Genomic DNA, 15,845 nt, shown 5'->3' on the forward strand with positions numbered 1-15,845 from the left:
GTTGAAACACTACTTTCCTCAGAATATTCTTAGAATGCTTTACCAAACATTATCACCCCCCCCCCCCATTTTTCATATTGTTCTATTATCTGGTCTGGCGCCTATAACGTTTATCTTCACCCTCTTGAAATCCTTCAAAAAAAAAAAGTCATTCGTCATATAACTCATTCTGAATATCGTGAACACACAAGCTCACTTGTCAAATTGCTCAACTTAAAATTAAAATTTAGGGATATTATTGTAGACACATTCTTTTACAATGCTTGGAATGGCTTACTTCCTGCAGCCTTTCATGAATTCTTTACTATAAGCAGCGCCACACATAGTCACCGCACTAGATGTGCCTGTCAAGCACATCCCAACTTATGTAATACAACATTTGGTACGTTAAGTTTAAAGAATCGTGCTATAGGGACAAGGAATTCTCTGACTGATACTACAAAATCTAACCATCTAAAGTACCATTTAGAAAAATGCTAACAAAGAATTTCTCATTATTGATATACCGTTTATATTGTATGTTATAAATTATTCCTTATTAAGACATTAATTACATTCTCATTTATGTATACTCTTTTTTTTTCTTTGAGGCTCCTTTAATTTGTTTAGCCTGTATTGGCTTTTAAAAGAATTTCTCTCCACATTTATATATTTATTATCTGTGGAAAAAAAAACAACAAACAAACAAACAATACTTGTTTGTTTTGTTTACATTTTTTCTTGATTTAACATTCCGAAATAACTCGGAATGGAAAGACTGTGATGGTAACGCTTTACCTTTAACTTTCAACGATTCAGTTTGATATTTGAACCACTTATGTCGGCTTTGTATCGAAAGCAACACTTTGTAGGAATGATTTCCACCTCAAAAAACCCTTTTGCAATCTGACGCTTTTCCTGAACACTATGCTCTTTATTGAGTATGCCACCTTAGCATTTGCATACACAAAGGTAACTGCGTCTGTTGTGTCTGCTAGCTTCGATTTTGTTCTGTGCCAGAGCAGTACTGTGTTACTGTTGCTGTCAACGGTATGATCTTACTATAATAAGATAGGCCTAAGCTGTGATGTGTAATTGGTTCTAAACACAACTGCATCATAATTACTAACATACTGCACAGACGAGACGAAATAATACCAACGGAAGTGTAGGCGTATGGTGAATTAGGAAATGGTAATGCCAATGTGTTAGAGTGGCGACAAGTTTATGCCCGTAAATTATTATAGTAAGTAGGAGTTTTTATCGTAGTTTTCAATGCTTTAGGCCTAGGCGTAGGCCTACATTATAAATTACTCCGTCCTTAGCCTAACGTCTAGTATTTGCCTAACGTCAGGCCTAAGTTGTTATTAATAATAATAGTATGTAGTGGCATGGTGGGCTCTAATTGACGCACTTACGGATTTGATCAACGATATATCTCAAGCATAAATCCAAATCACTCAATTGCATGCGTTTTTCATATTATAGTTCTTCAGAATTGTAATGATCTCACAATATCTTATTGTTCCTTGCAGTATGCTAGTACAATTGAGCAGAATTTGACCATACCCAGAATTTGACACACTCGTTCATAAGCTAACTGTATATATTTTTGACTCTGGATGATATGTGCTACGTTAAGTGAAGACATAGTCTGTGATGTCATAATTAAACTTTCCAATTGCATTGTGAAATGGTGTGAAGACTCGCGCAAATAGAAACGTCCAACGCCAGTAATCTGACCCAGTTTCGAATGAGGTGTAACAGAAGTGTCTTGGTCTTGGTCTTGGTGAAATACTGCACAAATTGCCCCTGATGTGGCTGTTGACGTGCAGTCCTCCAAGCTGGCTAATGGTGCTGCTGACTTCCCAGCATTAACTTGAAGGAGGCGGTGTTTGGTGCTGATTTTAGATCAGGTGGGAGTGCGTTCCACTGAGGAATGGTGCGAGGATAAAGTGAATATTTATAACAGTTCTTTTGAGCTTGAGGAATTTTATAATTCAGACTGTGAGATTGACGTGTAGTTGGTTTTTCTTTGTCTTCAAGAAGGTTATTTATGTTGCTTGGGATCAGGCCATGAGTCTCTTTATATATGGTGACAAGTCGTGCTTTGAATCTTCTGTTTTCAAGAGTATCCCAGTTGAGATCTTTTAACATGTCTGAGACACTACTAAAGGGACTATACTCATTTTTGACGAACCTGGCAGCTCGCCGTTGAACTTTTTCCAAGGATTCTGTGTGGATTTTCTGATGAGGGTCCCAGATTACACTGGCATTTCAGTTTGGGTCTAACAAGAGCTTTATAAGCTGTTTCTCTTGCCGATGATGCACAATTCCAAAAATTACGTTTGATAAGACCAAGGATTTTATTGGCTCTGTTTACCGACTGGTTGATGTGTTTTGACCAGGTAAGATCACTTGAAAGTTCGACTCCAAGGTAGGGATGGTGTTTAACCTCTTGGAGGATGGAGTCGCCCATTGAGTACGCATGATTTGGGATATTCTTCTTGTGAGTCATCCGCATAATGAAGCATTTTGATTTGTTGAATCTCATCTGCCATGCTGTCTCCCAGTTACAGAGTGAATTTATGTCTTTTTGAAGATTGTCACAATCACTAAGGGAATTTATTTGCCGGTACAGAATTAAGTCATCTGCAAACATTCTTACATCAGAAGCGACACAGTCAGGTAGGTTGTTTATGTAGACTAGGAACAGCAGGGGACCCAAAACTGTTCCCTGTGGGACTCCGGAAAATACAGGGAAACTTGTTGATGACTCCCCGTCAATAATGACATTTTGAGTTCTGTTGGATAGAAAATCCTCAATCCACCTGTTAATATTGTGTCTGATGCCAAGATGTTCAAGTTTCATCAGGAGGTGTCTGTGAGGAACTACATCAAATGCTTTGCTAAAATCCATAATACAGAGATCTACATGACCCCGATTTTCCAGTATTTGAGTTAAGTCATCAACAAGTCCGGCTAACTGCGTTTCACATGATCTCCCGCGACGAAACCCATGTTGTTTATCACTAAGTATGGAGTATTTATCAAAATGAGTCATCATATTACTAACAATGATATGTTCAAGCTGTTTACAGATAATACTTGTAAGGGAGACCGGGCGGTAGTTTGATGGAGCAGATCTGTCACCTTTTTTAAATACAGGAGAGACATTGGCCTTCCGCCAGTCACATGGAATTGTACCAGTGGACAGAGATTTCTGGAAGAGCTTTTGAAGTATCGGAGCAATAACAGTAGAACATTCCTTCAAAATCCTTGCTGGAATATTGTCAGGGCCTGTAGCTTTGTGGACTTCCAGATTTTTAGACGTACACCACCATCAGTCCCAGAAAATACACACACAGCTTGCTACCATCAGTAATTAGACACTAGTGTACAGTTTGTACATACAGCTGCGGTCAATATACCCACAGCATAGTATACAAACAATACAGAGATGGACATCTCAGGTCCAGCTAAAGATAACAAGGTATCACGTTTCATTACTGTCTGCATTTTGTAGAGACACAAACAAAATGTCACTTGCAAGCAACTGAAGTTAAGTAAGTCAGATGGCCGCACGCGGTTTGGGACAAGTCTTGTACTACTGGTTAAAAGGGAGGAAAGGATTTTGAAAGTGGATAAAACATTTAACAGAATTGCTTATATGTACAAGCAATACTGCAGTATTTACCAGGTCTACAGGTAGCATTTATGGGACTTCTGAATATCAATCACCCTAAGGTCAAACATCTGCTGTGTTTGCATCTGATCAGTTTGTTGGAGCTGGCCGTTGTTTTTGTAAACAAGGGATAATGTTATGGTTAAAGTTTCTCATTCTCCAGTTAGTCCAGTATGGACCAAATGTTTGGCAAAACAGTACATTAACATGATTATGTGATTATTTAATACGTGCGGTAAAAGATTGTTTAGGTAGTGAAGATGGAATGCATATGAGTTAGCAGACACAGGTTTGTGTTGTTAATAGATCCAGCTCCTTGGTATAGCACTGTACACCTCTAGTCAAACGTTACTTGACACTGTAGAAAATCAAGTACTTTCAAATATATCACTTGACATGTATGATGTATGGCATAAGCCTACAATTGGGATCACTTGCTGATCTCTAATGAATTTTAGATTAGTCTTTTGTTGCGTTTATAATTCTTGGTTTGACCAACTCTTACAATAACATGATCTATTGTGTGCATTTCATACTGAGGTTATTGATTACATACTGTATGTACAGTGCATAGACGTATTAGTATACAAACATGGCTGTGTCTGAAACTTGTTAGCAACATACTATATGTTATTGTAGGGAACTCGTCAAAACTGAAAAAGCTGATTTCTGTCATTTTGATCTCCACAATGCGTTGCGGGTCTTTATAATCAAATACATAATATTCAGCTTTAGCATAAGCTCAGTAAGTGTTGAAGCTAGACTTCTTTGCCGATCTCATCCAGTTTAGAACAACATGTGTGTTACATAAGAATGACAATAATGATGAATTAATGCATACTGTACATGTCTGCTGTAACTGTTCCTTTGTCAACTCCATTAATAAACATCAATCTGTGCCCTTTACCATTACTGTATGGGAATCATTTTGTAATTTGTAAGCCGATGAGAGCTGCTTCTTGTTAAGTGTAGCCAATGAGCTGGGACAGGTTAACCCTGACTATAAACAGAAAGTTACCATACAGTATAGGCAAATAACCAATGAGCTAGGACAGGTTAACCCTGACTATAAGCTCAGTAAGTTACGATGTAGAGTAAAGGCAAATAACCAATGAGCTGGGACAGGTTAACCCTGACTATAAACAGAAAGTTACCATACAGTATAGGCGAATAACCAATGAGCTGGGACAGGTTAACCCTGACTATAAACAGAAAGTTACCATACAGTATAGGCAAATAAGCAATGAGCTGGGACAGGTTAACCCTGACTATAAACAGAAAGTAACCATGTACAGTATAGGCAAACAACCAATGAGCTGGGACAGGTTAACCCTGACTATAAACAGAAAGTTACCATGTACAGTATAGGCAAATAACCAATGAGCTGGGACAGGTTAACCCTGACTATAAACAGAAAGTTACCATACAGTATAGGCAAACAACCAATGAGCTGGGACAGGTTAACCCTGACTATAAACAGAAAGTTACCATGTACAGTATAGGCAAATAACCAATGAGCTGGGACAGGTTAACCCTGACTATTAGCAGTAAGTTACCATACAGTATAGTCAAAGCTGACATATTTCCTTCAAACATATTCCCAGTATTTAAAATTCTGATCGATGTATCCTTAAAGCTCCTTGGCAATGACAGCATAACTACTGTAAGCCTAATCAGCAACTGTTCTACGTGAACATAATTATTTGTCAAATGTTAATAGGGAGCATACTGCACACTTGGCTGATAGGACGTGTACTAAATTAACGTACAGAAGTGTGTGCCTTAAAGGAGCTTTTTGCATCCTTTTCTTTGATTTTCTCAACCTCATTGACTCCACGATGCCATAACAACTTACATAACTAGCTTACTGTATCTAATTAAATCCAACTTCAAATGGTGGAATAAAAATTGAAAAATTTACAACTTTGAACATTGTTTTTCTTGAAGCTATTTTCAATAAGGATCGCAATAAACCCTGCCCATAATATGAATATTCTATGAAGTTATAAATATCATTGAATAATGAGGTAAATAAGTTTTTGCAACCTAGTACACCAGTATGTACACATACACCATGCTTTAATCGTGTACATTGTGCATGGCTGTGATTCCAACACAACTTTTTTGGCTTGCTGTGAATGAATCTGTTTTAAGCAACGGCTCATAAATAATCATGTAAGCTATTTACTGATTGATTGAATTCAAACTAGTGGATTTGGGGAACTGTGAGCAATTAATTTTAAATGAGGAATTTGTCGGAAGATAATCTACTCATTATCTGTAGAAGTCCTTAGGTACTCACCAATTATTGCTCTTGGCAGGGAAATACTTGGCTAATATCTTAGTTAGCTGTTTTGTGCTGACTACATGTGAAAAACTTGATGGACATGTCAAAAGGGTGGGAAAAGGGCGACGAAATGCAAAAGGCTGCTTTAAGAATGTATACCAATAATGCACAGTAACCAGTGCAGCATCTACTGAGGTGAAAGTTCACTTTAAATCCATGTTTGTGTTTCTATATTAACAGTATTATAGTGAATTTACAAATTCATTCTATTTCTCTCACACATGACCAGAGCAAGCAGATGGATATACCACTGGCAAAATGGATGGAGGATTTACAAGGTATCCAAGTAACAAGATCGGACATGAATAAACTGATAATGAACTACTTAGTCACAGGTCAGTAATAGAATCAATGTGTTCCTGTAGTGTTAGGTGACCAGATATTCCCAATATTCAAGAAATATCCTAAAATATGTAAAAGGAGCCCTGAAATAATTTAATTTTACTTGCTTGGCTGTCCAAGTTTCATGGAAACAGCTTGAATGTAGCTTTATCTGTGATTGTTGACAGATATCAACATAAAGGCAACCAGCATCCTCAAATATAATATTATTGCTTGTAATGCTCACGATAAACATAGTTTACTAATAGGCTGCAACCAGCATCCTCAAATATAATATTAATGCATGTATAACTCACGATAAACATTCTTTACTAATAGGCTGCAACCAACATCCTCAAATATTATAATATTATTGCATGTAATACTCACAATAAACATTGTTTACTAATAGGCTGCAACCAACATCCTCAAATATAATATTATTGCATGTGTAACTCACGATAAACATCGTTTACTAATAGGCTGCTAAGTGATAAACAAGACTTCCAGTTAACTTTAAGCTCTTTAGCATTAGTGTTTTATCTGGGACAACATACTTGCTTCTGAGTGTTATATACTTAGTTTATTAAGTTCATCCTTGAAACACTGAGTTCCCCCCACAATCTACTCAGGCTGAGATGCCCCTACCACAATCTACCCAGCTGAGATGCCCCTACCACAATCTACCCAGCTGAGATGCCCCCACAATCTTCTCAGGCTGAGATGCCCCCACAATCTACCCAGCTGAGATGCCCCTACAATCTACTCAGGCTGAGATGCCCCCAACAATCTACCCAGCTGAGATGCCCCTACCACAATCTACTCAGGCAGAGATGCCCCCACAATCTACCCAGCTGAGATGCCCCCACAATCTACTCAGCTGAGATGCCCCTACCACAGTCTACTCGGGCTCCAGTTACAGTAAATGTACATTGCATTGGAACTGCCCATTGATATCAACATCCAAATCATGTCCCTGGGTTTCCTGAAAGAAACATCGAACCTTACTGTAGTGTGTAGAATCCCGTTGCAGTATATCCACTTAGGGATGGGTGCTGGAATCAATGGTGCTGTGTTGTTTAGTACCCACTCACATTACAGTACTTTATCACAGGGGGTAAGAGAACATATCCTGAACTGCTGCTTGCAGCATAGCATGTGTAGCATCCACACACTGGTACAGTTTGGATGGAATGAAGAACATAGCATACAGCCACTCACTGGTACAGTACGTGATGGAATTAAGAACATAGCATACAGCCACTCACTGGTACAGTACAGTACGTGATGGAATCAAGAACATAGCATACATCCACTCACTGGTACAGTACGTGATGGAATCAATAACATAGCATACATCCACACACTGGTACAGTACATGATGGAATCAAGAACATAGCATACAGTCACTCACTGGTACAGTACGTGATGGAATCAATAACATAGCATACATCCACTCACTGGTACAGTACGTGATGGAATCAAGAACATAGCATACAGTCACTCACTGGTACAGTACATGATGGAATCAAGAACATAGCATACATCCACACACTGGTACAATACATGATGGAATCAAGAACATAGCATACAGTCACTCACTGGTACAGTACGTGATGGAATCAATAACATAGCATACAGCCACTCACTGGTACAGTACATGATGGAATCAAGAACATAGCATACAGTCACTCACTGGTACAGTACGTGATGGAATCAAGAACATAGCATACAGTCACTCACTGGTACAGTACGTGATGGAATCAATAACATAGCATACAGTCACTCACTGGTACAGTACGTGATGGAATCAATAACATAGCATACATCCACTCACTGGTACAGTACGTGATGGAATCAAGAACATAGCATACATTCACTCACTGGTACAGTACGTGATGGAATCAAGAACATAGCATACAGTCACTCACTGGTACAGTACGTGATGGAATCAAGAACATAGCATACAGCCACTCACTGGTACAGTACGTGATGGAATCAAGAACATAGCATACAGTCACTCACTGGTACAGTACTTGATGGAATCAAGAACATAGCATACATCCACTCACTGGTACAGTACATGATGGAATCAAGAACATAGCATACATCCACTCACTGGTACAGTTCGTGATGGAATCAATAATATAGCATACATCCACTCACTGGTACAGTATCTGATGGAATCAATAACATAGCATACATCCATTCACTGGTACAGTACATGATGGAATCAAGAACATAGCATACAGTCACTAACTGGTACAGTACTAGACGGAATCAAGAACATAGCATACAGTCACTCACTGGTACAGTACGTGATGGAATCAATTACATAGCATACATCCACTCACTGGTACAGTACGTGATGGAATCAAGAACATAGCATACAGTCACTAACTGGTACAGTACTAGATGGAATCAAGAACATAGCATACAGTCACTCACTGGTACAGTACGTGATGGAATCAAGAACATAGCATACATCCACACACTGGTACAGTACATGATGGAATCAAGAACATAGCATACAGTCACTCACTGGTACAGTACGTGATGGAATCAATAACATAGCATACATCCACTCACTGGTACAGTACGTGATGGAATCAAGAACATAGCATACAGTCACTAACTGGTACAGTACGTGATGGAATCAATAACATAGCATACATCCACTCACTGGTACAGTATGTGATGGAATCAAGAACATAGCATACAGTCACTATCTGGTACAGTACGTGATGGAATCAATAACATAGCATACATCCACTCACTGGTACAGTACGTGATGGAATCAAGAACATAGCATACATCCACTCACTGGTACAGTATGTGACGGAATCAAGAACATAGCATACAGTCACTAACTGGTACAGTACGTGATGGAATCAATAACATAGCATACAGCCACTCACTGGCACAGAACATGATGGAATCAAGAACATAGCATACAGTCACTCACTGGTACAGTACGTGATGGAATCAAGAACATAGCATACAGTCACTCACTGGTACAGTACGTGATGGAATCAAGAACATAGCATACAGCCACACACTGGTACAGTACTTTATGGAACCAAGAATATAGCATACAGTCACTCACTGGTACAGTACGTGATGGAATCAAGAACATAGCATACATCCACACACTGGTACAGTACATGATGGAATCAAGAACATAGCATACAGCCACTCATTGGTACAGTACGTGATGGAATCAAGAACATAGCATACATCCACTCACTGGTACAGTACGTGATGGAATCAAGAACATAGCATATATGGCCACTCACTGGTACAGTAGGTGATGGAATCAATAACATAGCATACATCCACTCACTGGTACAGTATGTGATGGAATCAATAACATAGCATACAGCCACTCACTGGTACAGTACGTGATGGAATCAATAACATAGCATACAGCCACTCACTGGTACAGTACATGATGGAATCAAGAACATAGCATACAGTCACTCACTGGCACAGTAAATGATGGAATCAAGAACATAGCATACAGCCACTCACTGGTACAGTACGTGATGGAATCAATAACATAGCATACAGCCACTCACTGGTACAGTACATGATGGAATCAAGAACATAGCATACAGCCACTCACTGGAACAGTACGTGATGGAATCAACATTTGCTTGTTGCATGTTTATTCTGAGCAATAGTCACATATACTGTACCAGCAGTACTGTACATTAGACCTGTATAGAATACTGGGCAGAGCATACAGTGTGTTTGGCTTTGTTATGTGTTCTGCCATGACCTGTAAATGGAAGTTGTTTATTTAGTTGTAATCTTCAATGAAGTATTGATGATACAGTGTAGATGTAATATGCCAACAAGCATACATATTATGTTTACATAACTAGTGGATGCATGTTGGTTTGGCTTTCAACTCTACCTTCCATTTGTTAGTTAATTAGCCATTTTACTCTTTCATTGTGTTGAATTATTTGTTAGATAATTACAGATTTCACTCTTTTATTGTGTTGAATTATTTGTTAGTTAAGTACCCATTTCACTCTTTCATTGTGTTTAATTATTTGTTTGTTTACTTTAGAGGGATTTAAAGAGGCGGCTGAGAAGTTTCAAGAGGAATCAGGCACTGACCCTGGAATTGAACTAAGCTCATTAGACAACAAACTACAGATAAGAGAAGCAGTCCAAGATGGAAGGTTGGAAGAAGCCATCACCATGGTGAACGACATCCATCCAGAGCTCTTAGACACCAACAGATATCTGTACTTTCACCTACAGGTAATGACTAGTATAGGTCTATTAAGCACATCGATTAATTTATCTGGTATTGATTGTAAACGGTGTTCAAAATGGGTTAGCTGTATATCAGTCAGTTTAACACAGGAAACATAGTCCTGTGTCTTTGGACATGCTTTTGTCATATGAACAAGTTCAGATTATCCTTCAAGAATGCTACACGAAACTTTAAAATTATGCTTATACCTGTACATGGCTCATATTATGTTAGCTCTGTACTTCAGTTGCCTAGGATTCATGCACTGTATGCTGACAGGATGTAAGGTATTTTAATGTTTGCATTCTGCATGACAGAAATGTGACAGAAAAGTGTTGTGATGAAACAGGTAGGTTCATTGCTCTAGTCATGTAATCTTAATTTGTTTCATTCATTTATTGTTTGATGAACACAATGTCAATACCTCTTGTTTGACAATTCCTCTCACCAGACGTTAGTGTTGCACAGGGTATCTGGTAGTGTTTGCACAGGGTACCTGGTAGTGTTTGCACAGGGTATCTGGTAGTGTTTGCACAGGTTATCCGGGTACCAGCCCGACGCGATACTACCCGGTTCCTAATTTATTACCCGAATCCTACTCAAAGTGTGATTTAAAAAAAAAAAAAAAAATTGGCAAACCGACGGTTAGGCAGATTTCCCATTGACTTAGTGTGGTGTTAGGCTACAATGTGGTCGAAGATAACAGCAATATCGAAGGTACCCGCCCCACGCGAAACTACCCGGTTCCTAATTTATTACCCGAATCCTATGCAAAGTGTGATTGTTTTAAAAAAAAAATTGCAAACCGATGGTTAGGCAGATTTCCCATTGACTTAGTGTGTTGTTAGGCTACCATGTGGTCAAAGATAACAGCAATAACGAAAGCTTTCCATAGATATCTTATAAGTTATAACTGCGTCACAATTTCAGCTAATATACAGATGGCTAGGCTAGATTACCCCCATTGACTTAGTGTGGTGTTAGGCAACCATGTGGTCGAAGATAACAGCAATAATGAAAGTATTAAATGGATATAACTGCATCACAATTTCAGCAAATAAACAGATGGTTAGGCTAGATTTTCCCGATTGACTTGGTGTTGACGTGGTGTTAGGCTACCATGTGGAAGAAATTGAAAGAATTCTAACAATTATTATTTATTCATTAGTTTATTCATTATTTCATAGAAGGAAAGACTGACAAGGAAATTTACGAGATGTTACTAATGGATTATAGACGGGATAGCTAAAAAATAATAATCGCAAATGGCATTTTACTAAACGTTTTTTCCAAATGCAATCAAATTGTGCCATTCGCGCAATCTCTTGGCAAATGTGAACCCTGGGTCTGCATAATAGATAGTAGTAGTAAAAACTGTTTTAAGAACTAAAGTTGGATATTTATATGGTCTGATCCAATAGACGTGGAGATCAAACATAAGCAGCGGCGGCAGTGCGATGTTAGTAGTGATGTTAAATATGAAGTTATTAACAAGTTAATAATAGAAACAAAAGCAAATCACTGAGGAAGGTTTAATACCTTATCTTACACCTAAGTATTTGAACATGAAAACATTGTCAGTGGAGAATATCATTCATTTATTATACTGTAGCATCAAATATGTAGTGTCTTGAAAATCGCGATACAAGAGGGTAAACATTTTTTTCCGGGTACCCGGATACCCGACGGATAACTCCTCTCGGGTACCCGGTTCCTGATTTTTTTACCCTTGTAAACACTACTAGACGTCACTTCAATGTTAAGTCTGAGATGATACAAATTATTTGACATGTTTTCTTTTGTATAATGTATGCTGTTTGTATTCATCTTTGTAAAATTGTACTGGTTTTGTTTCCTTGTTGATACCTTCAAGATTGCCATCCTTCATCTTTTTATACCATTCATTATAAGTCTTATTATTACCATGGTATTGCCTTTCCTTTGTCCTCATTCTTTTGTCATCATCTTTGTTGCTATCATACATCATACGTTGTCATGCCAGTCTTCCTGTTGTCATGCCACTATCTCCACGTTGTCATGCCAGCCTCCCCGTAGTCATGCCACTATTTCCCTGTTGTCATGCCAGCCTCCCTGTTGTCATGCCAGCCTCCCTGTTGTCATGCCAGCCTCCCTGTTGTCATGCCACTATTTCTCTGTTGTCATGCCAGCCTCCCAGTTGTCATGCCACTATTTCCCTGTTGTCATGCCAGCCCCCCTGTTGTCATACCAGCCCCCCCTGTTGTCATGCCAGCCCCCCTGTTGTCATGCCAGCCTCCCTGTTGTCATGCCAGCCTCTCTGTTGTCATGCCAGTCTTCCTGTTGTCATGCCACTGTCTTCACATTTGTCATCTCTAACTTATAGAGAATGCCAGTCCTGGTGTGGACAGGTTTGCTGATATTTATTTCTGTATTAAATCTTGATTACTTGCTCATTCTTAATTTACTTGTTACATTTTGTCTCCACAGCAACAACACCTTATTGAACTAATACGGCAAAGAGATATTGAGGGCGCTCTAGCATATGCTCAGTCCCATCTTGCGGAACATGGAGAGGAAGATAATAATGTGTTACCCGAGCTAGAGCGTACATTAGCTTTGCTTGCATTTGAGCAGCCAGATACATCACCGTTTGCAGATCTCCTGGAGGTCTCTCAGAGACAAAAGGTAAAATAAAGGGATTTACTTATAATGCAACAGGCTGTCATCAAGTATTTTCATATGTTCTTTAAGTCACAGTAACCTTTGACCTTACTGACATTTACCAGATCTTACTTGTTCATAACAAGTCTAATGATAAGAAAGTTCAGCACACCTCGAGGAGGCATTAGTTACAAAGACAAATTATTCACTATATTATGTAGCTATTTAGAGTCCATCTGGGTAGATTGTCATATGTTGACACCAGGTAGATTCTACTATTACTACTTCTCACAGCTGTTGATGAATTACAATTGATTGATCTTTTCATAGGTTGCGAGTGAACTCAATGCCGCCATCTTGGAAGCTGAGAATCGAGAGCCCACACCAAAGTTGTCTCACCTCCTTAAACTCTTACTGTGGTCACAAGATCAGTTGGAGTCTAAGCAAATTAAATTTCCACAGATGAATGATGTGACCATTGGTGAACTGACAAAATCATCTTGATGTTATGCCACGAGGAGTAGCCAGATTTGATAGAGACATTTGCGACTACCAGATAAGAAAGTTGAGGAAGTTAGAACTTCCCAAGCTATGCATATGTGCATTGGTAGAGAGGCTCTATTGTGTAAAGATTTCATCATTGATGAGAGCATAGCAGCCTGCCCAAGCTATTAGTATGCTATAGAGCCTAATGAAACATGTTATTTAGCTTACTACCATTGATGAGAGCATAGTAGCCTACCAAAGCTATTAGTATGCTATAAAGCCTAATGAAACATGTTATTTAGCTTACTACCATTGATGAGAGCATAGCAGCCTACCCAAGCTATTAGTATGCTATGAAGTCTAATGATGCATGTTATATAGCTTACTACCATTGATGAGAACATAGCATCCTACCCAAGCTTTTAGTTTGCTATGAAGTCTAATGATACATGTTATATAGCTTACTACCATTGATGAGAACATAGCATCCTACCCACGCTATTAGTATGCTATGAAGTCTAATGATGCATGTTATATAGCTTACTACCATTGATGAGAACATAGCATCCTACCCAAGCTTTTAGTTTGCTATGAAGTCTAATGATACATGTTATGGTAATCTCAGAGTTCTGTTTGTTGTAGATATATGCCTCTAACTGAGGCACTACACTCAACTGTGTAGTCATGGTTTATTGTATTGTACCCTTTTTAATGAATCATAGTGCATGGGCCATTATTGTGATAAAAGTTGTTTGGTAAAGTCTCAATACGTGTTTGCTGCTGAAAGCAAACTTCCAAAAGAGATTTGATGTTTCTTATTGTATGGTCTCAGACCAGTAGGGTCTAATGGTCTCTGTAGGGTCTCTGTTGCCCTTTTGGCGCAAACGATTTTCATAAAATCACTGCGACCGCCCATGTCAGCATGTTCATTACACAGAACATGCAACTTGCAAAGAACGGTGTCTTTTTCAATGAGTTTTAAGTGTAGTAAGCTGGAAAGGTCAAAGTTTAAATTTGGCAATCAAGTACTGAGACTTTAACAAAATGGCTGGAAAATTGTCTGCATATTTTGGTCAGAACCACATTCTCATAGCATTTTGTATTGGAAAGATGATTTGTTTTTTTAAGTTTGATATTTTCTTATTGCCTGAAAACAGCCCAGAGAATGTTAACATAACAATTGAGCTATATTTATGTTTTCATAATTTATGTTAATCATTTTAACAGAAAATAATATTCATACAAAAATAAGTTTTAGACATTTTGTCTTCTCTTGTAATGATCTGAAAGTTCATGGCAGAGAAAACAAACTGCTGCAAATGTACATCTTGTTTGTTCTTTTGCTATTATTGGGTGTTACTCTTTGTGGCTGGATGTAACTCTTCCTGGTTGGGTGCTACAGCATAATAGGGTGCAACTCTTCCTGATTAGGTGCTACAGCATAATTGGGTGTAATTCTTCCTGATTGGGTGCTGCAACATGATTGGGTGTTACTCTTCCTTGTTAGGTGCTACAACATGATTGGGTGTTACTCTTCCTGGTTGGGGTGCTACAACATGATTAGGTGTTACTCTTCCTGGTTGGGTGTTACTCTTCCTGGTTAGGTGCTACAACATGATTGTGTGTAACTCTTCCTGGTTGGGTGCTGCAGCATGATTGGGTGCAATTCTTCTTGGTTGGGTGCTACAACAGGGTCATTCCATGCCACATCAACAAGTAAAATTTGATTTTGACACCCACCATCTCAGATTTTCACCAAATTGAGTGGAATTCATGTCAAATTTTAGCTGAAAATATCAATCGGTTCCAGAGATATCGGCTTTCAAAAATTGGCCAAATTGACCCCGAAATGGCGGCCATTTTGAATTGACCTTAATTAATACCCCGGACTTATTCTTCAATAACTTTTCTTCGGGATAGGCTCCAATTTTTTTCTTTTCAAATTTTAGGAAAAAAGTTTCTCTTTATACTTTGACACTATTCTAAGGTTGAAAATACTTTAGAAAATCACTTCCAAAGCCATCATTTATTACGCATTATTCATCTGAAAAAGGCAGTTCAATTATGCCCGAAAATATTACATATGTGTATATACTTAAATATGTTAATGATGCAAA

At 38.5% G+C, this 15,845-nt stretch overlaps 1 protein-coding gene and 1 long non-coding RNA gene across 4 annotated transcripts; both read left to right on the forward strand.

Annotated features, from left to right (window-relative positions):
* The first annotated feature begins 891 nt into the window (after window positions 1-891).
* LOC139983788 (glucose-induced degradation protein 8-B homolog) lies at window positions 892-15,052 on the forward strand. Of its 3 annotated transcripts, none has more exons than XM_071997565.1 (5): window positions 892-1,029; window positions 6,241-6,346; window positions 10,411-10,607; window positions 13,069-13,266; window positions 13,573-15,052. In XM_071997565.1, the coding sequence occupies exons 1-5, from the start codon at window positions 907-909 to the stop codon at window positions 13,744-13,746; spliced, it is 798 nt and encodes a 265-aa protein (XP_071853666.1). In that variant the 5' UTR covers window positions 892-906; the 3' UTR covers window positions 13,747-15,052. The 3 variants fall into 3 exon arrangements, with proteins under 3 accessions (XP_071853666.1, XP_071853668.1, XP_071853667.1); XM_071997567.1 differs by lacking the exon at window positions 892-1,029 and adding an exon at window positions 1,036-1,173; XM_071997566.1 differs by lacking the exon at window positions 892-1,029 and adding an exon at window positions 1,062-1,212.
* LOC139983789 (uncharacterized) lies at window positions 1,234-5,162 on the forward strand. Its single transcript, XR_011798821.1, has 2 exons — window positions 1,234-2,667; window positions 3,148-5,162. It is a non-coding gene; the product is annotated as an uncharacterized lncRNA (long non-coding RNA).
* Window positions 15,053-15,845: the final 793 nt, after the last annotated feature.

Source organism: Apostichopus japonicus, chromosome 16, assembly GCF_037975245.1.
Source record: "Apostichopus japonicus isolate 1M-3 chromosome 16, ASM3797524v1, whole genome shotgun sequence".
NCBI classification, from domain to species: domain Eukaryota; kingdom Metazoa; phylum Echinodermata; class Holothuroidea; order Aspidochirotida; family Stichopodidae; genus Apostichopus; species Apostichopus japonicus.